At 44.5% G+C, this 27,168-nt stretch overlaps 1 protein-coding gene across 1 annotated transcript in view; it reads left to right on the forward strand.

Moving 5' to 3' along the window:
- Positions 1-431: 431 nt before the first annotated feature.
- The window catches only part of GLP1R (glucagon like peptide 1 receptor), a 93,806-nt gene continuing 67,069 nt past the window's right edge, over positions 432-27,168 (forward strand). Inside the window, exon 1 of the mRNA XM_043543506.1 lies at positions 432-686. Within this exon, the coding sequence (XP_043399441.1) occupies positions 603-686 (84 nt within the window). The 5' untranslated portion in view covers positions 432-602. The remainder of the gene's footprint in view (positions 687-27,168) is intronic.

Consider the following 27,168-nt stretch of genomic DNA (forward strand, 5'->3'; position numbering starts at 1 on the left):
GGAGATTTGTTTTTACAAGGTGAAGGGGAAACAGTAATAATTTATGCTGATGTTTTAGAGTCAAACGATCCCTCTGGTTAACGAAACGACCCGCCCGGCTCTACTACGCTCCACCCACGAACTCCACGCTCCGGCTTCGCGCTGGGGAGCCCACGCGAATAAAACCAAGCGCCTCGTTTCGGCCTCCCCAGACTATTGGATGGACTCGCGGTCTCAGCCCAGTGCGCCCCTCCCCTTCATTCAGCAGAGTCGCCGCCCGGCAGACCCCGCGCCGCTCTGGCCCGCTGCGGAGCGCGCCGCTGGGTGCGTGGGCTGGGGCAAGCACCCGCCGTCCGGGACGAGCCCCGCTCCACAGCCGGCGCCGAGGGGCGAGCTGCGGGCTCCCTCCCTGGGCTCGCCCCAGCAGCCGCTGAAGTTCAATCCAACTCTGCGGAGCCCGGCCGGCCCCTGCGCCCCTCGCCGGGTGGGCTCCCTCTGCAGGCGCGCCGCCCCGCTCGCCTGCTCCCCGGCGGCCCCCTGCAAGGGAGCGGGTGCTGCCGCGGTCCTCCCTCCACCCCCAGTCTCTCCTCAGCCCGGCCCGGCCCGGCTGGCTGCTGCGGGACATGAGCCTCTCCTCGGCGCCGGCTCCTTTCGCCTTCGCCTTCGTGCTGTGCTTGGCCGCGGGGCAGTCGGTCCCCATGAGACAGGTGGGTCCGTCCGCGCTCCGGGCCAGGCGCCCCCACCGGCTGGGGCAGGGGGCGCGGGGTAAGCTGCAGGGCAGGCGCTGGGGGGGCTGCAGGGGCTCTCGGCGCTCACGCGCCCGCCCCCTTCCCCCCGGGGTATTCGGGGACCCAGCTCGTGGGGGAGTCGCGTAGTTACAGTTTCTTCCCTGTTCCTTTTGTGGCCCCCGCCTCAGAGCGGTCACTTGCTGGGGGGATGTGGTGCGTCAGCGGGAACGGGCTGGAGGGGGGGGCTCTGCTTTCAGTCCCATCCCTTTGCTAAACTGCCTGAGTGTACACAAGGAGTCAAGGGCCCTTCCCTGCATCCCCGCCCAGGGCTGGCCCTAGACCAAATGGTGCTGCCCCCCCCCCCCGATTTGTTAAACTTTTGAATACCTTATTTTTATTGCATTCACGACTTTGATGCATGCTTAACATGCATGTTTTAGCCCTGTCATATAAGATGATAAATTTCCCTTTTGTCGCTAACAACAAAAACAGCACCCCGAGCCCAGTATCCCAGATGGTCGCCTGCCCCTAAATCCAACCCTGTCTCAGCTGCTTGGTGCCCCGTGGTTCAAGAGAAGAAGCCACATCGTTTCCTTCAGCCATTGGATGGCAAGGAAACCTCTGCTTCTTAGCTCGGTTCTGACTTATTCACCACTCCCTTGGTTTGTCCAGAGCTAGCTTTCCATCAAGTTTTGTACATTCTTCCTTGTGACTGTGTGCATTGGGATGTGCCTGGGCTCAGTGTCCACAGACCTAAGCCTGGCTACTAAGGAATGACTGGGAGGTGGAAGGGAAGCTGAGTGTGGAGTATTCTGCCTTGTTATCCAGTGGAGGAAAACTTTTAGCGGTCTCTTGGGGCTTGTCTTGCAAATTGGAGTTGAAACAACTAAATACATTGTAATTCACACCTCTAGTTATTTTGGTGCTAGTCTCCCTGAGGACACTCTTATTTCAGATTAAGAATGCCAGCCGTATTTCAATGTAACTTAAGTAGATAACAGAATTGATTTAAATTATATTTAGGCTTGGAAGGATAAGATTTTTATCATCTGTGGTGTTCTAGATATGTTGGTCCCAGGATAGTAGGGCTAGTCTACGCTGGCAATGCTAAAGCGCTGCTGTGGTAGCGGGTTAGCGTGCCTTGTGTGGTCGCGGCGCAGGGTTGGGAGAGAGGTCTCCCAGCGCTCTTTTAAAAAAATAAAAAAACTCCACCTCAACGAGGGGCGTAGCTCCCAGCGCTGGGGCACTGTTTACCCTGGCGCTCTACAGCGCTGCAACTTGCCGTGCTCAGGAGGGTGTTTTTCACACCCTTGAGCGAGAAGGTTGCAGCGCTGTTAATTTCCAGTGTAGACAAGCCCTTAGACTTTATCTACACTGCCAATTGAACTACACAACTTTTGTTGTTCACAGGTGCTTAAAAAAGCCGCCCCCCCCTCCCCCAAAAGACACAAATTTTGCTGTGGCAAGGGGGCAGTGTAAATGGCTTGTTGTCAGCAGGAGTGCTCTCCTATCGACAACGCAAACCCCACTCGTTGGAGGTGGAAGTATTTTGTCTGAAAAAGTGCCGACAAACCACTTTTACACTGCCTGACTTTTAATGACGCGGTCATGTCACTAAAAGCTGTGTAGTGTAGACAAACCCTTAGTTTCCCAGACCTGAAGGAAGCTTGTCTCTCACCAGCACAAATTTTTCCAATAAAAGATATTACCTCACCCACCTTATCTCTAAGATTTTTACCAGTAAGCTTCAGTAAATATCAGCTTCACCTTGTGTGTACACACACACACACTGATGAAAATATATTTAACTAATTATCAATGTACAGCTAAGAAATAACTTCTCAAGCTACATTTTTTAATTTATTAGTTTGATTTAAGGCTATTTACTTTGCCAATGTCACATGCCAAAATACATAAATTTGTGTTGTAATGGTTATAAAGCTTTAACTTTTTAAATGTTAACATCCATTATCCATTATTTTAAATGTTATCATCCATCGCACTACTGTCTGGCTCCACAAAAAATTTTTAACCATGAAAATGTAAATAGATAAAAATGCTTAAACATAAGCATTGATATTATCCATTGAAATTATAAAAGAAATCAAATTCTGTTAAGTCTAATTATATTGTAATAGGTCATTCTTAATCTGATATACAAGTGCCCAAACACAGATTTGCACCAAAATAACTAGAGGTATGAATTGCAACCGATTTAATTGTTTCAGTTCTAGGTTACACGTAGATAAATCCTTAATCCATCTTTATAGCCATAGTATAGTACTCCTATTGTGACATAATTGAAAAATAGCTCCTGTTCAGATTGTAAAGAGGCAGGATCGGAACACAGGATAGGAACAAGTGATATTATTACCTTATTTGCACAGTCCCAATGGTGTATTTTACAGATAAAGAAAAAGAAGATCCAGGTCCTGACAAGCTTGCAATCTAAATGGGGTGAAAGAGATGTAACAGAGAAGTAAAATGACAGAGTTAAAATCTTGTTAGTCCCAGGGTAACTCTTTATTCCACCCTACTCCTGGATTAAATATATGTTTATGTTGTGGTATGAGCTAAATTAAACCATTAGCAGGTGATGCATGAGAGCAGGGCTGGATTGTTAGCGGTGGAAGGTCCTGAAAGAAGTGAGTTTTACAGAGGGATGTGGTGGAGAATGAAACTGCTTGAGATACTGAAGGGTTTGGAAAATGCAAGTAGGAAACTCTCTCTCCCTAATGGTGAGGGGTGGCTGTGGCACTGGGCCTGTGACTGATATGTATCTCAAATATTTTTCTTTTAGAAAAGAAAGTGTAGCCATTATGTTAGAGACCTGACAATTGACCTGATACAGTGCTGTCTTCCTGAGTCTCCAGTCAAATTACTCTAGCTCGTCTTCTGGCAACAGCAAAGTGAAGTGGGTGAAGTTCTGTTTGGTTTTGCTGCTGATGTTTAGAACCCTATGTGCAGCTGTGAAAATGACGATCCTGTTAATTTCTGTTCCATGGAACAGCTCTGAACAGTAGTTGGGGAGGGCTCTGGAGCTCGATACTGTGGTAGACCCGGTGTAGGCAGGACCTGCGATATGCGGAACTCTGAAAGTATGGATGAGGAATTAATAAAATGAGGCAAGTGGTGGGACAAGAGAGCAGGAAATAGAGGGTGATATTATTGAAGTAATGGACAGAATAAATTACTGCAGCATGTTGAAGGGATGACAGAGCGGGGAGGAGAGGTTGGGGAGAGGAAGGCTTCAGTAATTCAGGTGGCAGAATGAGGGCATGTTAGCAGTAGGAACATAAGGGATACAGTGGGTAAGAGGTTGGATGGGTGGAAGAGGAAATGAAGATGAGATTGTGAGTGTTCATGGTAGGGAAGAGTGGAGAAGAATAGAAGTAAGGAAGATGCTTTGGGGTGGAAGATGTATGCATTTACTGCAGCTACTCAAACTAAGTGTGGGGCTTTTCTTCAAAGCAGAAACTGAAGGCTCTGTGCAAAACAACTCTCTCGCCACCCCAGCAATTGGATCGTCCTGTCCATTATTTAAGGCTTTCCCCCTAATGAAAGGCTGTATATAAACACACCGTGTATTACAACTTTTCTCTGTGATCTGTAGTAGCAACTGAACTTCAGTTTTCCTCTCTAGTCCTCCTACATCCTGATACAGTACTTGGCTGCTGCCAGCATGTAGTACAGGATGAGGGAATTTAGTGCATAACTACAATACTCCGAGAAATGGGAGAACTCATAATGCCACAGGGCAAGACTGAGCTTGTGAGCAGGACATAGATGGTAGAGAGGCAAAGTGAAATGTGTGGTTCCTGCAGAATGAGTCAGAACAAATTCTCAGTGGGCTGGAAAGAAATGGGGTTGCTGTGGGAAACCGGGTATCACTGGTTTCCCCTTGGTTGCCCTTCAGTTTTAAGGTTAGTAACATTGTCTGTCAAAACATGCATGTTAAAAACTTAAGCCCTATTAGGTTCCATCTGCTCTGACCCAAGGGCAATGCAGGATATTTCCTGTTGTACACTTCCTCATGCTGTATCCAGTTCTAAATGTCCACAACTGTGTGGCTTTCACAATTTTCCTTGGCGGACAGTTCCACTACCTAAGATTCATGGCAGCAAAATCTTTCCTGATTGATATTCAGTGGAAATGTTCCCTTTAACTCCATCCCATTACTCCAGTTATTTTATTTTGGTAGTGCCTAAGGACTGACTGAAAGGGGGTGTCTGAGAGCTAGACATTGTACAGACAGAATAGTAGGCAGTGCCAGTCCCAAAGAGCTTACAATGTAAATAGACAAGATAGACACAGGACAGGGAGACTGAACAATTTGATGGTGCAATCATCATGGCAGTGTCTTTGTTTATTTTTTAAGCTCTTCTTGGTTGGGGTTTTGTTAGAAGGGGATCAGCTAAATGGCAAGATGAGAGAGGAGGGAACAAGGGGGATAGTACAGTGGAGAACAGAGAGGAAGCCTGTCCGCTACCCTAAACACTTTCTCGCCATCTTATTCTTGAGACCTGTTTACTTTTTTTCTGTGGCATTGAATGTAGTGAAACAGTAAGGAGCTGATACTGAGCTTCTACTGTGAGTGGCCACTTTGCTATCACGTACAATCCTGCATCACCTGCAGATCATTGCTGTCTGAGCAGATTACAGATTCATAAAGTCACAAATAGTTTGTGTCCTGAGTCCTTCAAAGACCACCTTCTCTCCCCAGGTAAAACCAGGTGAAGCCAATGGTCCTTTAGGGACAGGGCATCTTCAGGGAAGTGTCTTTGACTCTGGCACACACTTACCTGTAGATTCACTAGAGCCCAGATCGGGGGTGGGGGGCTGGGAACAGGGCAGGAGGGCTATACTGCAAAACCAGGCTTTTTTAGGGATGGGTGGTAGACTGGGTGGGTCTCGGACCTGGACACTAGTTTCCATTTGTATGTATTTGACAGATGCTCTCTCGGTTCTGGGCAGGGATAGATCAAATAAATGAAGTGAGAATATTAAGCAAATGTCTTGAGGAAGCAGAAGGGGAAACTGTGGCACTAACATTAATCCTTTCCGTCGTCCTTTTCAGTCAGTGATTCTGTGCTTCAACCCATCCTGGCATCTGTATTTGTAACATTTAAATGTGTTTGTAAATTCCTGGAGAGATGCATGTAAACACACAGTATAGTTCAAGTGAAAGGTTACAGATCTTGTTCTCTTCTCTGCTCTTATTCCTGAGGCTCCTTATGCTGAAACAGACAGGCATGCTGCATTAGTATCAAGCTCCACATTGCCTTAGTAAGTCAAAACTGTGCACATGGTACCTGTTGTTCTGCAGCTCCTGGGATTTCTAAGCCTGATGTCTGGTTTGGAGGACTGAGCAGCACCTGCTCAGCACCAGTATGGCTCCATGAAGCGACTGATAGTGGGTGCAGAAGTAGTTAGTGCTTGCCACTCATCCCCCCCCAAAGACCACCATTTAAACTATGATCCAACAGCTTGCTAACCCCGTGAGCACCATCCATCTCTGCTTTAACTGCAGCGTAGGTTTCTAGTTGCAGGTAGGTTTTATGAACATCCCCTCTCTAAATCTTGACATTCCACTGGCAGAGATGCAGCTTTTAATGAAGCTATTTAAAAGTTGCATTGGGATTTGATTTGGGCAACACTTGATGCAAAAATCCCAGTTGTACACTTGCATGAGTTCCTGAGTTCTGTCACATTGACATTTACCTTCCCTCCCCGAGAACTGGATAAGGAGTCTTCCCTTCTCCCTGTGGATAAGTAAACTTCTCTGATTGCAAGACACACTCCTGCCTGCTGCTGGTTCCTGGATGGATGGATGAGCTGGTCACAAACGAGTAACAGGAAGTTGGCGTGCATGGGCTGGAGATGGGGGAGGATTTTCAGGAGCAGGAACAAAGTGCAAGACTTGCTCCCAGCAAGAGCCTTGACCAACCCTGTCTCCCCCTTGGCCAGAAACACTCTACACTTGTAGTTTTCTTCAACTCCCACACTGCAGCCTCACTAGTGCTAATGTACACTGGTAACCAGTGCCTTAATTATTGGGGACTGGTCTACAACAGAGCTCCCCTAATTACTACCACCAGCAGAGCTCCATGCTGGCAGTGGGGCAGTTTTGAAGAAAAGAGCTAGGGTGAACCAGGCAGGGTGGATAAAAATTAATAATTTTAAAAATGTATTTTTTAATTTTAAATTTGATTTTTTTGGTTTAAAATTTAAACACGAGTTTCTTTTTTTAAAAATAAACCTTATATAAAGGCCTACGTTTACTATCATCTATTAAAATCCCTTCAATTAAATACAAAAATAATATTAATCAGTATGATTGCTGCCAAGTAATAAAGAAAGTCAGACCACTGAACTGATGGAAGTCACTGACTAAGCACCTGGAACCAGCGTTTGTTGAAGTGATAAATCAGCTTTTGGTATCGGTAGAGAATTATGCAGGTAAAGGGTATATTTTCTTCATTTCAGTTTATTCAGCTAGTTCAGTTCAATGGCTGGATCATTCAAAATAAGAAACCAATTAAGAGTTGAAAAAGCAGGAAAACTTGTTATCCTCTTCCAATCTATGAATAAAAACTAGGCGTGAGAGGATGAGGTATACTAATTCTCAGTCTTGGAGGACATGGTGACCAGAAACCATCCAATCAATTAACGAATTACAGATAATACTACTTTTGTTTAATCAATTAGTTTTAAATGCAAAATATGTTTTGATAAACATACTTTTTTCTTGTGTCCAGCACATTTAAGGTATTTTAATTTTTATTAATTGTAATTAATTTAAACGTGTTTTGTGAATATGTAATTGAATTTGAATATACAAATCCAGCTTGAGACAAATTACAATTTAATCATCATCTAGCAAATAAGAAATGCATCATTTACCATTTTCCAACACAGTACAAAAATTTAAAAATTAAGAATCTGAATAAATGTAAGCAAAGCTATATAATTGTCCAAATAACTGAATATGATTATAGTGTTTCCTCCTAGCTAGTGAAAAGAAGCTAAAGTTTAGTGTAAAGGCTATTTTAGTTACAAACCAATAGTTTTTAATGGTTACCAACCACAGAGAATCCGCCTTTCTTTAGGAAAATAACAAGTACAGATACAAAATGCTATTAAAATCAGTTATTTAATTCAGTGTTTCAAGGTCTCTGATACACTCATGTCCTGTTTCTTACTTATCTATATCTAAAGAGCCAGTTCCTGGTTGATGTTCCTCCTTGGAACCAGGCACTTTCTTGGGAGTTAAACATTCTTTCACATTAAAGTATTTATATAATCCTTTTAGTCAGTATTAATCTGATGGTACTGTTACTTACAAATGACAAATCCACATATGAGTTAATGCATGGCATCCTGAAAGAGAGTTAACTGAAACCTTTATGCTGAACCTTAATGTATTCTTTATCTCACATTTTACAGAAAGTATATTTTAGTGATGTTTTGGAGAATTTACAGAAAATTACCAACAGCATATTTGTGCCATGAAGCCAGGTGCTTAAGAACCACAAATTCAATTTGTGTAGGCCTCAAAGAGAAATTATAATTTAATGTTTTAGAAATTTCTGAAATTGCCTGAAATAGTTTTTCTATTGTGACTTTTTAAAAAGAAACTCCTGATATCTTGGGTCCTACAAGGATTAGAAGCAAGTGCAGTGTTTCCTGTAGGAGATCTTGAAATTGCCCCGTTCTGTTGCTATCTATCTCCCATTTCTAGTCCTAATGAGTAGCAAGTTATTGTACTCTAAATCTGTCACAGGATCAGACCTGTATTTCCCATCCTGTTACTTGGATCTGTGTAATGAGTGAAAGAAGTAGCAAATGCTTTGTATGTAAATTGGCAGGTTCTTAAAGCTGTTCAGAAGTTGGACATGTTAGAAGTAGTCCTGTTTTGAGATGAACTAGTGGGCAAAGTACAGGTGATAAATGTATGTTCTGCAATGGATTACATGGATATTTCCCTCCTTTATATAGGAGGTATGTATTTTGGGGAAGGGGTTCTTTCTGAATGACTGTGGAAATGAAGTTTTGATGGATTGAAACCTCCTGCTCTGGGAAGAAGCTATCGGTTCAGCTGCTCTATAGTTTGGCTAACCAAACTGAGTCTGAGTTACAGGACACGTATAAGGGTTGGTTACTAATGGCTGATTAAGTTTTAAATGGTCCTGTATCACGTCCTGTTCCTGTGAGCCAGATTAGCTAAATGAAGCTTTAATTTGCTGTGTTGATGTTATGTCCTCCAAATAGCTGGCTATTCAGTAGGAGCTGTTATCTCTGACATCACGGCATCTTTATTTGTTTATTGCTCAGGGCAGTCCTTGGAAAAGGGAATGTTTCCTTCTGCAATGTCCTAGGTTGCCAACCCAATGAATTAAAGTATTCCATCTTTTTGTGTTCAGTGTTTATAAACATATAATGGTTTAATAGAGACGGGGGTATGGAAACTTTATTAATAGGGTTGTCTCCATGCGTGTTATCTTGAGGCAATGTATTAGTTCCATTAGTCTTAGGCTTAATGCAGGTAACTTTACACAGTGGCAAATACCTTCTTGCTAGAGGGAAAAGGTGGATGAGGTAATATCTTTTATTGAACCAAAATCTGTTGGACTAAAATCTGTTGAGAGAAACATGCTTTCAAGCTACACAGAGCTCTTCTTCCTACCTGGGAAAGGTACTAAGGGTATGTCTATGCAGCAAAGGAAAAACCCATGGCTGGCCCATGCCAGCCGACTCGGGTTTGTGGGGCTCGGGCTACAGGGCTATTTCCTTGCTGTGTAGACTTCTGGGCTCCAAGCTCTAGGACCGTGTGTGGTGGGAGGGTCTGAGAGAATGGGCTCCGGCCTGAGACCAGAAGTCTACACTGCAATGAAATAGCCCTGCGATCCCAAGTCGGCTGGCATGGGCCAGTTGCAGGTTTTTCTTTGCTGCGTAGACCTACCCTAAGAGCATTACAGCTACATACAAGATTGAACAGATAGAATATGTGCTAACTACTTAGTATAAGGGATCATTCAAGGTGAAGTGGCCTGTTAACACCCCAGTAGTTTAGGGCAAAAAGAGGGTTAGTGGGTTACAGATGTCTGTAATAGAGACACTGGATTTATGGCTTAAGACTGTGACTTTTAGTATCTAGCGAAGTTATGAATTTACGCTCCCAGGCTCATCTTTTGAAAGTATTGTGCAGGTTTCCTTTGAGGATGTGGATTGGTAGGTCAGAGATAGAGCGATCACTTTGTCAAAAGTGTTCACCCACAGGTGGTGATGGTGTGTTTTTTGTATGTGTTTTTTTTTTTAAATCATTTTCCTATGTGAGTTCATTATTGCTAGGAAAACTAACCCAGTCGAAAGCTAACAAAAACTGCATCTCAGAGACCTCCTGCATTACCCGTTAGTGAGTGATGCTGAGCTACAGCATCCAATAGAACAGTGTTCAATTCAGCAGCTTAACCCTAACTCTGCTGCCCAGGGAAAGGTCTAACCTCAAGACTTGCATTCCAGATGCTCTCTGCATATCCCACTTATAATGTCTTCAGTGACCATATAAGAACACACAAACTTTGCCCAGTCAAGTACTGAAGGTGCTTCTTGCCACAAGCCAGAGGTCACACTTAATTTGCATGCAATGGAGTAGATTGCAGCTACCCTCATTTTAAATACGGATTTTCAGCCTGAGATGAGGATAGGTCCTGATGTGGTACTCCATCTTGATTGGAACAGCCTCTGCTCAGCACATGTGTCAGAAACTGTGGGTTGTACATCCAGGTGTAAGTGAGGGCAAATGCAGACTGCACTATAAAACTCTGAGCTACATTTGGCTCCTAGCTGCACTGTAGCCATCCCTGATGTAAATATACAGGACAGGATATAAACAGTATCATGAATTTTTAACAGATGAAAATAAACTTATAGAATATGGGTTTGGTACCTTTTTTTGAATGCACACTGGTTGGGTTGCCTTGCTCTGTATTTCACGTACCTAGGTTTGGAAAGCTTTGCTTTCACATACCCTGAACAAGGAAATTAGGTGACCCCAATTTCAAATGTGCCCCGGGTGTCTTGGTCTGAATCTCCCTGGTTTTTGCCTCACTAGCAAAAGAAAAAAGAAACCTCCACCCAACTCTGTGAGGAAAATGTCCAGTATTCAATAGCTTGATGAAAATGGAGCAATCCATAAAGATATTGCTTTGAAAGACCAATTCTTGTGCTGCAGGTATTCTCCCCGGTAAAGGCAAGCTGATGCTTATCAATTCTCCATTCTCTGGGGTTACTCTCATGGTTATTTTCTTTCCATCTAGCTGAAGTGTGGTAAGTCCTGATGCAACTCCCTATTAGTGTGTGTGTTTTGTCTCCATGGAAGTTTTTAAAGATGTTACATTTTGAAGTATAGAGCAGCAACAAACACCTAATACAGACTTTTCATTCAAATAGAGCTTACTAGGATGGCCTTGTGAGCTACTCCCCCAAGTTTAATCTGTCACTTACATGAAGGCCCTCTGGTTAGGGATAGCGGTTGCACAATGTAACACAAGTTTAGTTCAGAACAGTGTAGTGAGTACAAACAGAGCTAAATAATGGCGGATAGAGAAACTGTAAGTTGCAAATGTGGGAAAGGAAAGATCCATTAGCTATTTATTGCCGTTTGAGTACAGTCTTACTGCAATTGACCATTGATTGATTGATTGATTTTTGCCTGTTCACTTCTCTTTGCTATAAATTGACTCCTATCTCCTTGCTATTGATTACATTTCATTGCTACTATTTATCCCACACTCATACACAATCTGCCTCTTAGTTTTCCCACTTGAGTCTAGACCTCCCTGTTCTTTGCTGCCTCTGTACTGCCACAAGACTTTCACTTCCAAACACGTCCCACACTGATTTAGGCATTGCAATGTTGAGCTCTGTTAATGCAATTATATTGCTCAGCTACATGAGACGTACAGAATGTGGCTTACGGCTGAGGACCGAGAAGTGCAGCTAAGCCATGAGGAAGCTCGCTTGCTGGAGCTGCTGTTGGCTGAGCCGGGGGGCCTCTGGTGTGGTTATTGTACTGGATGTGTCCCAGAAGGAGTTGGTCCACTTCATGAAGGACTCCACTGCAGAGTGAGCCTGGGTGCTTGGTGCCTGGGTGAGAGCTACCACACTGCAAAGCCGTACCAGAGTTCCTGTCTCGCTCGTGCTGCACTTGCCTGTGTATGTCACTGGGACTTCTGGGGGCACACCTTGTAGTTCTTAGGGCTGCAGTAAGATGAACTGCTCTAATTCTTTCCCACAGAATTGTGGGAGAACTTGTCTGTCTTCTGGGCATGTGGTGGCTGGAGGGAGGAAATGTGGGAAGGGAATGGAGGGCTATCAGCGCTGAGTGATTTAGCCTGTGTCCACACTGCAAAGTGGGTGAGTGTCATTCAGGCTAGTAACTTGAACCTGGGCTCTAACCTGTTTCCCTAGCTGTGCCAGCTAGCCTGGGTTGAGAGGGACTTTTTTGGATGGGGGTGGGGGGGAGGAAGGGGCAACACCTGAGTATGAGCCCAGGCTAACTCTGCACTGTAGACACTGACATACCCTAAAGGGTGATAGTTGTCTGGAGAATCTGGCCTCCTGCTGGCAAAGATGCCCTATACAATGAAGTGCAATTTTCTGTTACATGATCGTTATGGTGGCAATTGTGCCTGGCTCTGGCATGTTTCAGTGTGGCTTTGATTGCTTCATGCTGTTCTGCTCAGGTAGCACAGCGTCAGGTGGTATATTCATTCCTTGCGTTATGTTCCAGTCTGGAACTGAAGCTGCCTCTCTTACTATACCACATATTGCTTTATTTAATTTCAATCAGATTAGTTTAAATTAATCAAATTGTAAATGTAGCCTGAGAATTGTACTGTTTGCTGTCCTGAAAAACGATTTTCATTTACGCACACAACCCCCAAACCCTAACTTGGCTGATCACACTCACAGCAAATGCTACAATATTCTGAGCGTAAATAACCTTGGACTCTGCAATGACACTGTGACCAGGGTCCGGGGGTGGGAGGCACACTCAGGTTACTCAGTTAGGTCAAACTGCAAAGAATGGAGCAGACAATCCCCAAAGCTGGTGGTTACTCCAATACTTAGATCTACCCAGTTAGCCACAAAACAGTTTCTGTAATACCTTATTGGTTATACAGAAGCCAAAACACAGTTCCCTTAAAAGCAACCCAGTCTTTGGGCTCCCTCCCAGACAGCCAAGTCAAATATGAAAGTTCTACCAATCCCAAAGGATTGGACACATTACCTCCCAATTTAATGAATATTCCAGATTTTACCAAATACCTGCTTACAGCCAATTCTTATTAACTAAACTAAAATTTATTTAAAAAAAGAAAGTGTATTGGTTAAAAGATCAATATACATACAGACATGTGTACAGTTCTGCGATCAGTTTCATAGTAGAGCTGGTGAGCTTTGTAGTTGCAAAGAGTTATTTCAGAATTAGTCCATAGGTTATAGTCCAATGTTCATATCCAGGGTGATCCAGATGGGACTGGAGATCTGCCTTATGACTCAAGCTTCCCCTGCATCAAGCAGATCTGAGATAAAAAGGATCAGGACCCAAGCAACCTTTATACAGTTCCAGGCCTTGTCTTGACAGCACAAAGTCCTTAAGCGAACAATAGGTAATCATCTAGACTTTGAAGTAGACCTATTTCTGAAGCATCATCAGTAATTAGCTACACGGATTAACATGAGGCTTTTGCCTGTTTTCCACCATTTGCAGGTGATCTGCTATATACTTCAAAGAGAAATCAATACAGTGATATCACTAAATTTACAGTTCATTTAAATGTTAAGATCTCCTTTTGGTCTCTGAATTAACAGAATACAGCAGAGACAGGAACTGTTTGATTACATTGTCCATCTCTAACACATTGTGTTTGTGTGTGTTGTTTATATATAAATGACCTAAATTCAAACTTTAGAGACATATTGGTAGAGGTTTATCATGCAGGATGCTTAACCCTTTCTGGCCATGTGTCAGACACTGGTAAGTTGTTCGGGACAATTACTGAAGTATTGTAGCATATACTTATAAGGAAGGGGATGGAAATATGTAACTCTAGACATTAAAGTATATCCTGACGTTTTAGTCACTATGACTGGCTGGGCTAGGCCCAGAGGCCCTTTGCTGGAGGACTCAGGGTTCTGCCACACTTATCCCAGGAAAGGAGTAGTGGACCTAAGTCCTCCAAGCAGCCTAAAGAGACTGTGAAGGAACCAGCCAATCAGAGGGTTGCAGGCTAGTATAAAAGGAGCAGCAGTGCAGACCAGAGTCAGAGGATTGCAGGTGGCGCTCCTGGCTGGCCTAAGGAAACTGTAGCACCATGGACTGCTCAGCACTGGCAGGGACTGGGGGGGAGAGAGCTCCTGGCTGGCTGCTGGGCCTGATTACAGAAGTCCTGAGCCCAGCTTCTGCCCTCTGAGAGGAGGGGAAAGAATTTAATAAAGCATCCTAAGAGACAGCTGCTAAAGCTCTTCCCAGACCTCCTGAGTAGGAAGATGGATGAAGACCTGTAACTCTTTTATACATGGTTCAGATGTTTAGTAAGAGAGGTGGGATAACCAAAGAAGCAGCTGCCTAGGGTTCCATCTAAGTGGCTCCTCAGTAACACTGGGGCCATCAGGGCTGTTTCCTTATAAGACAATTTGAAAATCTCTCCTGTTTCCAGCAGCTTCTATCTAACTGGTTTCACCCCCATCCCATCACTGCCCTCAACTGAGCAGATGGGGATGCCTTTTCAGGAGGAGGAGATGGTAAGAGAGAGGAAGGAAGCAGAGCATGACTGGAGGATTTGTGCGCATGCCAAGTCTCCATCTAATGCCCCAGTTTGCCAGGGGCTGGGTCTCATGAGAACACCACTGGAACAGCAATCCTATAATGGCAAAAAACTTCAAAGGAGAGGCTCAAGATCCATCCTTGCTCTGCCTGAACTTCCCGGTACAATGGGATCCGGAGAGTCATATGCTGTTCCATGACCTTTGCCTAACCTGGCCAGAATTAACAATGTTTTAGCAATAGCTGTTTCCTCATGTTAGAGGGTATGTGTTAGACACTTAAAACATATGCACACACTCAAGGTGACATTATCACTGCTCCTTCCCTGGTTGGGCGAGGGAGTATGTTGTTTTCTGTTTTTAAAGCTGGAGAGAAAAATAAGGGGAGGGATTGTGGGGACAGAGGACCAAAATAGAGCGTGTGTGTGTGAGAGAGAATGTGGAAATTATGGTGCACTGAAGACAGGATAGCACCTTTACGATGGTGTTATGCACATTATATAACTGTTCAGTGCTTAGCTACCAAGGTGACAGGTGCCTTAGAAACACCTGATAGCTAGAGCGAGGAAAGCAGAGAGCACTGGGCCCTCTTGCTGAGTCAGAGCAGAAAGAGCCCCTGGCTTGTTTTCTGACCCTGCTCCCAACACCAGCCACTGTAAAGCCAAACAACTAGTGAGTCAACAGACCTCCAAATCCATCCTCGGGAAGCAGCTCTGCATATTTCACTATCCCATACAGCGTTCAGTGGCACTCTTTTAGTGCAAACCCCTAAACAAGGAAACAACTAATTGTTAGGCACTTTGTAGTTCAGAATGTAAATCCTCTACTGTTGTCTTCACCTCTCTTTTTCCTGTTTTATCCCTTGGCTGTGGATTTTGTTGCAGAGTTCTGCATCTTATCTCATGTGGTGGCTCTCTTCTCTGCACTATAGTGTCTAGCTCAGTGGTTCTCAAACTTTTGTATTGGTGATCCCTTTCACCCAGCAAACCTCTGAGTGCGTCCTCTTCTCCCCCCCCCCCCCAAAAAAAAAAAATTAAAAACACTTTTATATATGTTTAACACCATTATAAATGCTGGAGGCAAAGCAGGGTTTGAGGTGGAGACTGACAGCTCATGACCCCCTGAGGGGTCCCAACCCCCCAGCTTGAGAACCACTGGTTTAGCTCAGTGTTTCTCAGATGTGGCCACCAGGGGCTTTTTGTGTGGACACAACAGCCTTCTGGGCAGTGATTGGGAGGGAGGGGGGAAGCAGCAGCCCCGCCCTCCTTGTTGCTCGTGGGGTAAAACCCTGTACCACCTCTGGGCCACCAAAAAGTTTGTTGAGAACCCCTCTAGCTATCATTTTCAATCTGTCTGGAACAATGTAAGCATGCGACAGCTTGTGATCTAGCCCAGAAGCATTCCTTCCAGTCCTCTTTACTCTAGGATCTGCCATTCTGTCTGGATTGCTTTGTGTAATACTTCGCTTAAAGAAAAATCGGAGCACCTAAAAGCACTTTATAGAGAATGAGCCTCCAGCCCTCTGAGGTAGGTACATAGATATCATACTAACTTTATGGCTAAATGATATATCTACTAATCCTTGGCCGAGCTGGGAAAAGTACTTGGGAATTCTGACCTGTGTCAGAAGAGAATGTGATCTAGTGCTTGCTCAAGTTGCACCCAGGCAAGATGGTCATTTCCTTAGTGATGCTATTAGGTGCCTTGCACCGTGGGATTTTGGTCCTGGAGTAGGGACCCTGGGCTTTAGAGTAATATAAATAATGAGAGGAATAATAGGTGGCCTTTGTGTATGCTTTATAACTACATCCTGACTTAGCTCTTCTCTCCCCCTGCTCCTTGCTGAAATTTTTGGAGGAAAAGCAGCTGTTGGAAAGTGAACGCAACAGTAGTTTTTGTTACACTGTTGAGATTGTGTGCCTGCTCCGTGAACTGGGATCACCACAGAGGAAAACGTTTTAGTCCTGATTGGAGAAACTGCTGCCTACTGGGTTCTGAGAAGTTCTGAAAGTTGCTGCTACAAACCCTGTTCAGTGTCTGAACACTGTCAAGTACAAATTGGTAGGAACTGAAATGCTTGGGTTCCAACTATAGCATTAAATCAGCTGCATGGTGCATATTGTATGTTTTATGGTGCAAACTGGAAATCTATCCATTCAACCAGGATTGGAAAGCATTACTGTGTGATCTTGGGCAAGCCACTTTACCTTTCTGTGATTCCTGTTTTTTCTCCTCCCATCCTTTTTCTGCCTTATTTAGGGTACAGCTGGTCATAAACTTTCCAAAAACTTCCAGACTGAAAATAAGGTGTAAATTTTTGACAGTGTGGGTAACTAACCATTGGCACAATTTACCAAGGGTTGTGATGGAGTCTCCATCACTGACTATTTTTAAATCAAGATTGGATGTTTTCCTAAAAGCTCAGCTCTGGGAATTACTTTGGGTAAGTTCTGTGGCCTGTGCTATACAGGAGGTCAGACGTGAGGATCATAATAGTTCCTTCTGGCCTTGGAATCTATGAACAGAGTCACAGAAGCATGGGCTTAGAAGGGGCCGCAAGGGTCATGTAGTCTAACCCCCCCACCAAGATGCAGGTTTGACCCTTTATTTCTGGTTAATAGTCAACAAATATATGCAGCCATATGCTCAGTGTTACATCATAGGCAACTGAAGAATAAAACTCACAATTTATATTGGCTATTGACCATCTCCAGAAAGGTAAATACCAAACAGTTCATGGAGCACATTTTGATAGGAATTTTTTTCAGTCCAAAAATTTAGGCCAGTTCTAATCACTAAAGTGCCATAAGAATTTATATGGTCATACTGTCCTTTACACCAGTGATTTTCAAACTGCGGGTCGTGACCAGTACTGGGCCATGGAATGTAAGGCACTGGGTCACGGCAGCTCTGGTCAGCACAGCTGACCAGGCTGTTAAAAGTCCCGTCGGCAATGCTGCCCAGCTAAGGCGGGCTAGTCCCTACCTGTTCTGACACGGTGCGGTGCTCCGGAAGCAGCCAGCAGCAGGTCTGGCTTCCAGGTGGGGGGGCCACGGGGCTCCATGCGCTGTCCCCACCCCAAGCACCGGCTCTGCATTCCCATTGGCCGGTTCCTGGCCAATGGAGCTGGGGGGCTGGTGCCTCTGGGCGAGAGCCATGTGGAGCCGCTTGCGCGTGCCTCCACCTAGGAGCTGTACCTGCTGCTTGTCACTTCTGGGGCACAGCGCAGTCTGTCGTGCTAGGACAGACAGGAAGCCTGCCTTAGCACCCCTACTACGCTGCTGACCAAGAGCCACCCAAGGTAAGCCTGTGCCCCAATCCCCAGCCCTGAGGCCCTACAAACCCAGAGCCCCTTCCTGCACCCCAAACCCCTCATCGCTGGCCCCACCCCGGAGCCAGCACTCTCAGCCCAGATCCCTGACCCCCCCCTCCTGCATCCCAAACCCCGCAGCCCTTGCCCCTGCCCCCCAACCCTCTGCCCCATCCCTGAGCCCCTCCCAAACCCCTCATCCCCAGCTCCATTGGGTTGCGGGCATCAACAATTTTCTTCAACTGGGTCGCTAGAAAAAAAAGTTTGAAAACCACTGCTTTACACTACTCTGGCAACATAAAGGAACCTTAAAACTTTTACACCTGTCTTATAGTCCTGGGAGAATTCACAAAGAGAATGGAAACAATTCACTAAGGCAGGCTGGCTGCTACATTCTGCTATGCCACACGCCTACCTCCTCAAACACCCCAAAGCCCTGCCTCTCCATACCAAGCATGCTGCAATAGTGAGCAAGAGAGTCTCTTGACTGCTCAGCCCCTCCCACCCTATCCCAGTGGTGATTTGTCTCTACTGGCTGCTCCAGGTGCCTGAAGCAATCTGCCTGCATTGCCGGGGAGGGGCACGTGACCCCTGCTCTTGTGGGCTTCCCTTTGTTTCCCCATCAGAAGTCATTTTTCTGCGGGGAACATTAATTCTGCGCATGTGCAGAGACACAGAATTCCCCAAGGAGCATGAAACCAAATTTCATTTGCTTCTCTTTTTGCAACAGCATCTTGTTAACTTATGTTGAGGTTGTGATCCACCACAATTCCCAAACCCTTCTCAGCAGTGCTGCTGCCAAGCTAGTTATCCCCTCTTCTGTATTTGTGCATTTGTTTTTTTCTTCCCCAGGTGTAGCACCTTACATTTGTCTTTGGTGAATTTTGTTTTGTCGTCTATAGCCTAGTTTTCCAATTTATCAAGATCCCTTTGAATTTTAGTTCTATCCCCCAAAGTATTTGCAGTTTCTCCCACACCCCCAGCTTTGTATCATTTGCAAATTTGATCAGTATGCTCTATTCCCACATCTAGGTAATTAATAAAGATGTTAAATAACATTGACTCAGAACAGATGGCTGTGGAACCCCACTTGAGGCCTCCTTCCAATCTGACATCATTCCATTAATAGTCACTCTTTCTTTGCAGTTGTTTAACTAATTATGTATCCACTTAATGGTAGTTCTACTGAGCTTGTATTTCTCCAGGTTACTTATTAAAATGTTATGTGGAACTGTCAAAAGCCTTGCTAAAGTCCAGGTATATTATGTCCATCGCATTTCCCCAAGACACAAACCAGTTACCTTGTCAAAGAATGATATCAAGCTGGTTTGGCAGGATTTGTTCTTAGTAAATCCATGCTGTCCAGGAGTGATCACCCCTTCATCCTCCAGGTATTTGCAAATTGAATATTTTATACATTGCTCTAGTAACTTCCCAGCTATCAAAGTCAGGCTGACTGGTCTGTAGCTCCCAGGCACTTCCTTTTCCCCCTTTTTTTTTTAAAGGGAGTTGGTTCTCTGTTTGAAAATGCTTAGTTACCAGAATAGAAAGTCTTTTATTCCGTTAAAAATTGAAACTTTCAGCCAGCCACTAGGCAGGCTGCCTGAGCTTCCCCATCAGCAGGCCAGCTCCCTGCCTGGAATATTTTGAAAGACTCCAATTCTGTGGGAAATTTCATATTTCTGATTTTTTTTTTGTTGCTATTTGGAATGAAAAAACTTCAGAAACGTTACATTTCGTGCATAAAAGAAAGTCCTGTTCCCACACATATGTAACTTAGATATAAGATTTTAGGGTAGGGACTGATGCTTGCTACGAGTTTGTACAGTGCCTAACTGTGATGGTATCAGGGTTGAGATATCTTGCTACCAACTGCCGTGACACAAGGAAGCTTTGTCTGTGCCTGCCACAATTCCGCTCCCCAGCTCCACCAGCCATGGGCAACACAATGTAGAGACCAAACCCAAATGATCCCTGTGCCCTTTGCCAGTTGGCACCAAGAGGTCCCTGGCTCATGCTTGCACAATGAGGTCCTGATCTCAGGGCCTCTAGGCCCGACTGTAATAGTTTTTGTTGTTAATAATGAACCATATCCGTGATGTGGAAGATTCCAACAGTGGCGTTAACTTAGCATCTTTTCACTTCCAGGTCTTAACTATGCGACCTTATTGTTGCGGTAACATTTTTTGTTCATTTAATAAATGATCGTCGTTATGCTCTGTTACTGCTGATATTCTACCAGGATGATCTGAAGAGGGGCTTTTCCGTTCAGGGGTTGGAAGCACATCTTACCTTTTCTCCCACATGTTGCTTCCATTGTACATTGTGAACTGGGCTGTAGACTCTGAGGCTCTTGATCACGTCTTTGTCTCCTGTGCTTGAGGTCTCCTGTAATGTTATCCAAATGCTATAAGGAACATTCAGGGTGTGAAGGAGGATTCCATGCAGGGGCCTTTGTGTGTTTCCTTGGAAATATCTGCTCCTTTGCAAATAGTAGGTTGGGTGGTTTTGGTCAGGTTCTCCCCCCCCATCACACTCGCTCTCGCGCTCGCTCGCTCTCACACTATTACTACATGTGTTTCATTCTTAGTGGAATTAGGACTGGTCCATTAAGTTCAGGACGTCTGTATCTGAATTGCCCCAAAGTTGGTGTGGGTTGGTCCAGATAACCAAATGGTTTCAGCTCGAAATATTAATCCATATAAGCTATTATTATTAAAACCTTCCCAGGATGAAATGCTTGGGATTTTTCCTTCAAGTGTTAAAGAGATCAAGCATTACAAATAAGTCTGGGAATATTCCTGGCTACCTCTCAGGCTGAAAGCAAAAGTTTGGGCTCAGTGAGACCGAGTAATGAGAGGCAGAGAGAAGCTGTACAAGTGAATAACTTAAAATAAAGCAAACAAAATCTCTTTCAATCATATTGCAAGGACATCTCCCAGACAGCACAGTAGGGATCAGTCTTGAGGCCAGAGTTGGAGAGTGTCTGTTTAGGACTAGAACAAGTGGCCCGTGTTTCTGTATATGATGCTTATGGAAAAAGTTCTCTCTCTCTCAAAATAATACATGTTGTATGTCTATAGCACTCATAAAGGATCTCCAAGCACTTTACAATAACCAGTGAAATACTCATCATAACACATGCTAAATATTATTCCCAATGTCACAGGTATGTATGGAGGAAATGAGGTAGGGGATGTAACTTTCTAAGGGTCACACAGTGAATGAGTGATAGAAGTCCTGGCAGACGTCCAGCCCGATGATGGAACTAGTTTCTCAGTGTTAATGCTTTTGTGTGAATAAAGCTAATGGCCTCTGCTGTTGTCAGGATGAATAAAACATGTTTGGTAATTTGGCAGTTTAAGTCCCGGAAGTGCCTTGCTGTGCTGGCTAGCAGGAATACCAAATAGAACTTTCTGATTAAATCAGCAATAGCTCTAAAAGTATGAAACAGAATCTGCCATTTTTCTGTGGGCAAGAGGGGCTGATTGTCTTGTATTCTCCAGGTGAAAAGAGGGGGATAGGGACTAGAACATCAATGGTGGGAAAACCTGGGCTGAGGCAGAGGGAAGTGCAAAGAATTTCTCCAAGTCTATATTGCAGCTGTTACAAGCAGAGACTCCCCTCCACCCGCATCGGGACCGCCAAAATGTGCCCAAAGGTGGAAAAGTGCTTTACGTCCTAGATTGCCTACTGTCTACCACTGAACAGGACACCCCTAACTATGAGGACTTGTCATTCAACTTGCTGAAAGATCACCTAATCCATGAAAGTTTAGAGGTCTGGACTCTAAACCTGTGTAGGGCCAGTATCACAACAGTGTCCTTTATAGAATTTCCTTTATTCACATAATAGAAAGTACTGAATATACTGAAGGAAACACAAGCCATGAGCTGATGATGTAAAACTGAAGGAAGAAAATTAGTGAAATTGAATGGGAGGAAAAATTTTAATATAAAACTGTCAATTAGGCACTATTATAAGAATGCAGAATTCTGGGGCATCTAATAAAGCAATCTCATAAGAAGGCTTCTTAGGTTAAAAACAAAAAATGCACTTTCATTTTTTTTTTTTATATTGTGACAAAGTTCTTCCTCTACCTTGGTGGGTCTTGCGCTTATTGGCGGATTTGCTCGTCTTGGAGCTTCACAGCAGCCCTCAGTTTGGCTGTTTTCATGAACCCACAGTCCAGGTCAGCTCCTCCTGTGTCTGACCAGGAGTTGGGAGGTTTGGGGGGAACCCGGGCCCGCCCTCTACTCCGGGTTCCAGCCCAGGGTCCTAGGGAATGCAGCTGTTTAGAGTGCCTCCTGGAACAGCTGTGCGACAGCTACAACTCCCTGGGCTACTTCCCCATGGCCTCCTCCCGACACCTTCTTTATCCTCACCATAGGACCTTCCTCCTGGTGTCTGATGATGCTTGTACTCCTCAGTCCTCCAACAGTATGCGTTCTCACTCTCAGCTCCTAGTACCTCTTGCTCCCAGCTCCTCACATGCACACCACAAACTGAAGTGAGCTCCTTTTTAAACCCAGGTGCCCTGATTAGCCTGCCTTAATTGATTCTAGCAGCTTCTTGATTGGCTGCAGGTGTTCTAATCCGCCTGTCAGTCTTAATTGTCTCCAGAAGGTTCCTGATTGTTCTGGAACCTTCCCTGTTACCTTACCCAGGGAAAAGGGACCTACTTAACCTGGGGCTAATATATCTGCCTTCTGTCACTCTCCTGTAGCCATCTGGCCTGACTCTGTCACAATACACACACACATTAAATTTTAAAAAAGGATTTCCAGATTAAGCAGGGAAGTGAAAGTAGCAACTAAAATAATTTTACAAACCCAATATATAACATGTTGGCTCTCAGGAGTCTGATTTGTCTTGCATACCCCGCAAGTTACACCTCACTTTAAAAACTACTTGCGTACAAAATCAGACATAAAATTACAAAAGTATTGCAGCACACTATTAGTAGAAAAATTGCTTACTTTCTCATTTTACCGTATAACTATAAAATAAATCAGTTGGAATATAAATATTGTACTTACATTTCAGCGTATAGCATATAGAGCGGTATAAACAAGTCATTGTCTGTATGACATTTTAGTTTGTACTTTTTTAGCTAGTGCTTTTTTATGTAAGCTGTTGTAAAACCAGACAAATATCTAGATGAGTTGATGTACCCGTTTAACACTTCTGCATACCCCGGGGGTATGTGTACCACTGGCTGAGAAACATTGATACAACAGTGGAAAGATGGGGAAGTTGATAGTAATGAGTACTAATTGGCAGTTAAGAAATGAAGACAATTGATGGCAAAATTATCAATGGTGATACAGAAAAGGAAAAAGTATTTTAATATTTCTGTTCTGTATTTGGAAAGAAGCAGGATGATGTATTCATATCTTACTGTGACAAGATTCTATTCCATCAGTAACTACAGAAGTTTAATATCCTTCTAAAGTGTCAGAATCGGATAACTTGCACTCAATCCCTGCACAATATCCACATGCTTCACACAGTAGTTGCCTAATCAGATTTAACCTTGCACTGTTCCTTAATAAAGGGACACTTTTCCCCTTGATCCGACTTTGTATTGCAGTTTCCTCAGTTGTGTGATTACTGAGAGAGGCAGGAGGACACAGGAGCATGGCAAGGGTTCTGGACTCTACTTTGCAGGAATCAATCTGCAGTGTCTCAGTAGACATTATCATTGGGTGATGATGCAACTTGTGCATTGATTGCCAGGATTACTTGACAGGACAGAAATAGGCAGTAATGTCTGTCTATTGTATATGCATGTCTATGGTGCAATTGTGGTGATTGGTCACTGGGGTAACATCACACAGGAGATTTTTGGGAGTTGGGTTTGCGGGGTAGCCAGCTAACTTTCATACAGTATACTGGCAACTGGGGTGTACCTTTTTGCTGGATTTACACCTCGAAATGAAAGATTTGAGGGGCACTTGTTGCAGAACATGTTGACTCAGGCGTTTGTAGCTAGGATCGATGAACTATAGACTTGTTGCATATGACCGCACTGCACAGAAAAACCTGCAGTGTCAATTGGCTTGTGGCTCATGTGGCTCAGGCTGCAGGGTTAAAAATAGTGTTTGTAGACATTTTGGGCTTGGGGTGGAGTCCAGGCTTTTGAGCCTGGCGAGGAGGAGGGGTTATGGAGTCCGGGCTCTAGCCTGAGCCTGAATGTCTACACTGCTATGTTTAGCTCTGTGAGCCTGAATCAGTTGACCTGGGCTCTGCTACTTGGTGCTGCGGGGGTGGTTGGTTGGTTGTTTTTTTTGTGTAGACGTACCCATTAGGGGCAGCTAGTCAGGCTTTTAGGTTGAGCAGACCTATCCTCCACTCCAGGCCCTCAGAGGCGCTAGACCCACATTGCTTATTTGAAAAAAACATTACTTCACTAAACGTCAACAAAATTTACTAAAACTCTTCTTAATTTGATTTTATGGGTTTTTTAAGAAAATATATTACCAAAGCTAAATTAATATTCAACTAAAAATAAAGCCTTGTCAAATGGGAATCTAATCAAGATCAAAACAAACAGGTGAGTCTCAATATTAGATTGGAGTTAAATCATCCAATTAAATAGTCAAATTTAATTAAACTGTCAAACTAATACAAAAATAATCCATCCTTAAATTCTTAGATGCATTCTAAAAAGGTGGCTGGCTGTTTGGTAAAACTCTTTTGACTTTGGTTGTAAATCCCAACTAATCAACTCTATAACTTAGGAAACTATCTGAATATTGAAACAGAACAATATCTAGTTTCCTATTTTTGAACTAGACTACAGATCAAAAACAGATACCAAGAGAAGCTATCTTGATAGAAAAGTTTTATTTTAAGGCTTATCATTTGAAACCGAGTATTTTAAATATTCTTTAAGCTCTATATATACATAGAAGTTTTTCTTCTACAAGTGACTTCAGGGAATTGATGTTGCATTTATCTCTTAAGGAACACACACAAAATAGTGGTTTGGGAGTCAGAATTCCCAGATTCCATTCCCCCTTCTGCCACATACTGTGTGACCTTTGGCAATTCCCTTAATGTTTCCGGGCCTTAATTTAGCCCTTTATGAAATAGATAAATATTATTCCTATCTGACAAAGGTATTGTGAGGCTTCTGTTTGTAAAATGCCTTGAGATTGGAATTCTGACAAGTCCTAAAAGCCCAAGTGGTCCCCGTTGTGATGCTGCTGCCCAACACTTGCTGCACGTAAAGTCCCAGGGTGAGGAAAGCCTGTGGGTCCATTCTGACTTGTCTATCCTTCCTCTAAGCCACTTCATGCAGCGAGAGGCGCTCTAAGGGTATGTCTACACTACGAAATTTGGTCAAATTTATAGAAGTCGGTTTTTTAGAAATCGGTTTTATATAGTCGATTGTGTCCCCACACAAAATGCTTTCAGTGCATTAACTCGGCAGAGTGCTTCCACAGTACCAAGGCTAACGTCGACTTCTGGAGTGTTGCACTGTGGGTAGCTATCCCACAGTTCCCACAGTCTCCACTGCCCATTGGAATTCTGGGTTGAGATCCCAATGCCGGATGGGGCAAAAAACATTGTCCCGGGTGGTTCTGGGTACATGTCGTCAGGCCCTCCCTCCCTCCTGCTGTGAAAACAACAGCAGACAATCGTTTTGCGCCTTTTTTCCTGAGTTACCTGTGCAGATGCCATACCACGGCAAGCATGGAGCCCGCTCAGCTCACTGTCACTGTATGTCTCCTGGGTGCTGGCAGACGCGGTACTGCATTGCTACACAGCAGCAGCCACCCATTGCCTTGTGGCAGCAGATGGTGCAGTAGGCCTGAAAACCATCCTCATCATGTCCGAAGTGCTCCTGGCCTCCACGGTAAGGTCGGTCAGGAGCACCTGGGCAGACATGGGTGCAGGGACTAAATTAGGAGTGACTTGACCAGGTCATTCTCTTTAGCCCGGTAGGCAGTCCTATTGTACCATCTTACGGTGAGCAGGCAGGAGATGAAGATGGCTTGCAGTCCTACTGCACCGTCTGCTGCCAGCCAAAGATGTAAAAGATGGATGGAGTGGATCAAAACAAGAAATAGACTAGATTTATTTTGTATTCATTTGCTCCTCCCCCCGCCCCCCCGTGAAATCAACGGACGACAATTGTTTTGTTGAGGTCTCTTAGGGGCACCTTGAAAACTTTAATGGAGATTCAGTCCTGCCTGAAATACCAGAGGGAGGGATAGCTTAGTGGGTTGAGCATTGGCCTGCTAAACCCAGGGTTTTGAGTTCAATCCTTGAGGGGGCCATTCTGTGTGACAGTTGTTTTTGTTTCTCCTTGATGTAAAGCCACCCCCTTTGTTGATTTTAAGTCCCTGTAAGCCAACCCTGTAAGCCATGTCGTCAGTCGCCCTTCCCTCCGTCAGAGCAATGGCAGACAATCGTTCCGCGCCTTTTTTCCATGCAGGCGCCATACCACGGCAAGCATGGAGCCCGCTCAGATCACTTTGGCAGTTAAGAGCACATTAAAAACTACGCACATTATCCAGCAGTATATGCAGCACCAGAACCTGGCAAAGCGAAACTGCGCGAGTAGGCGACGTCTGCGCAGTGACGAGAGTGATGAGGACATGGACACAGACTTCTCTCAAAGCACGGGCCCTGGCAATGCGGGCAGCATGGTGCTAATGGGGCAGGTTCATGTGGTGGAATGCCGATTCTGTGCTTGTTTCCCAGGCCCAGACTGGTGGGACCGCATAGTGTTGCAGGTCTGGGACGATTCCCAGTGGCTGCAAAACTTTCGCATGTGTAAGGACACTTCCATGGAACTTCTTTTCCCCTGACCTGAAGCGCATGAATACCAAGATGAGAGCAGCCCTCACAGTTGAGAAGCGAGTGGCAATAGCCCTGTGGAAGCTTGCAATGCAAGACAGCTACCGGTCAGTCGGGAATCAATTTGGAGTGGGCAAATCTACTGTGGGGGCTGCTGTGATCCAAGTAGCCAACACAATCAAAGATCTACTGATATCAAGGGTAGTTACCCTGGGAAATGTGCAGGACATAGTGGATGGCTTTGCTGCAATGGGATTCCCTAACTGTGGTGGGGCCATAGACGGAACCCATATCCCTATCTTGGCACCGGAGCACCAAGCCGGCAAGTACATAAACCGCAAGGGGTACTTTTCAATAGTGCTGCAAGCACTGGTGGATCACAAGGGACGTTTCACCAACATCAACGTGGGATGGCCGGGAAAGGTACATGACACTCGCATCTTCAGGAACTCTGGTCTGTTTCAAAAGCTGCAGAAAGGGACGTTATTCCCAGACCAGAAAATAACC

This window comes from Chelonia mydas, chromosome 3, assembly GCF_015237465.2.
Source record: "Chelonia mydas isolate rCheMyd1 chromosome 3, rCheMyd1.pri.v2, whole genome shotgun sequence".
In the NCBI taxonomy this organism is placed as follows: domain Eukaryota; kingdom Metazoa; phylum Chordata; order Testudines; family Cheloniidae; genus Chelonia; species Chelonia mydas.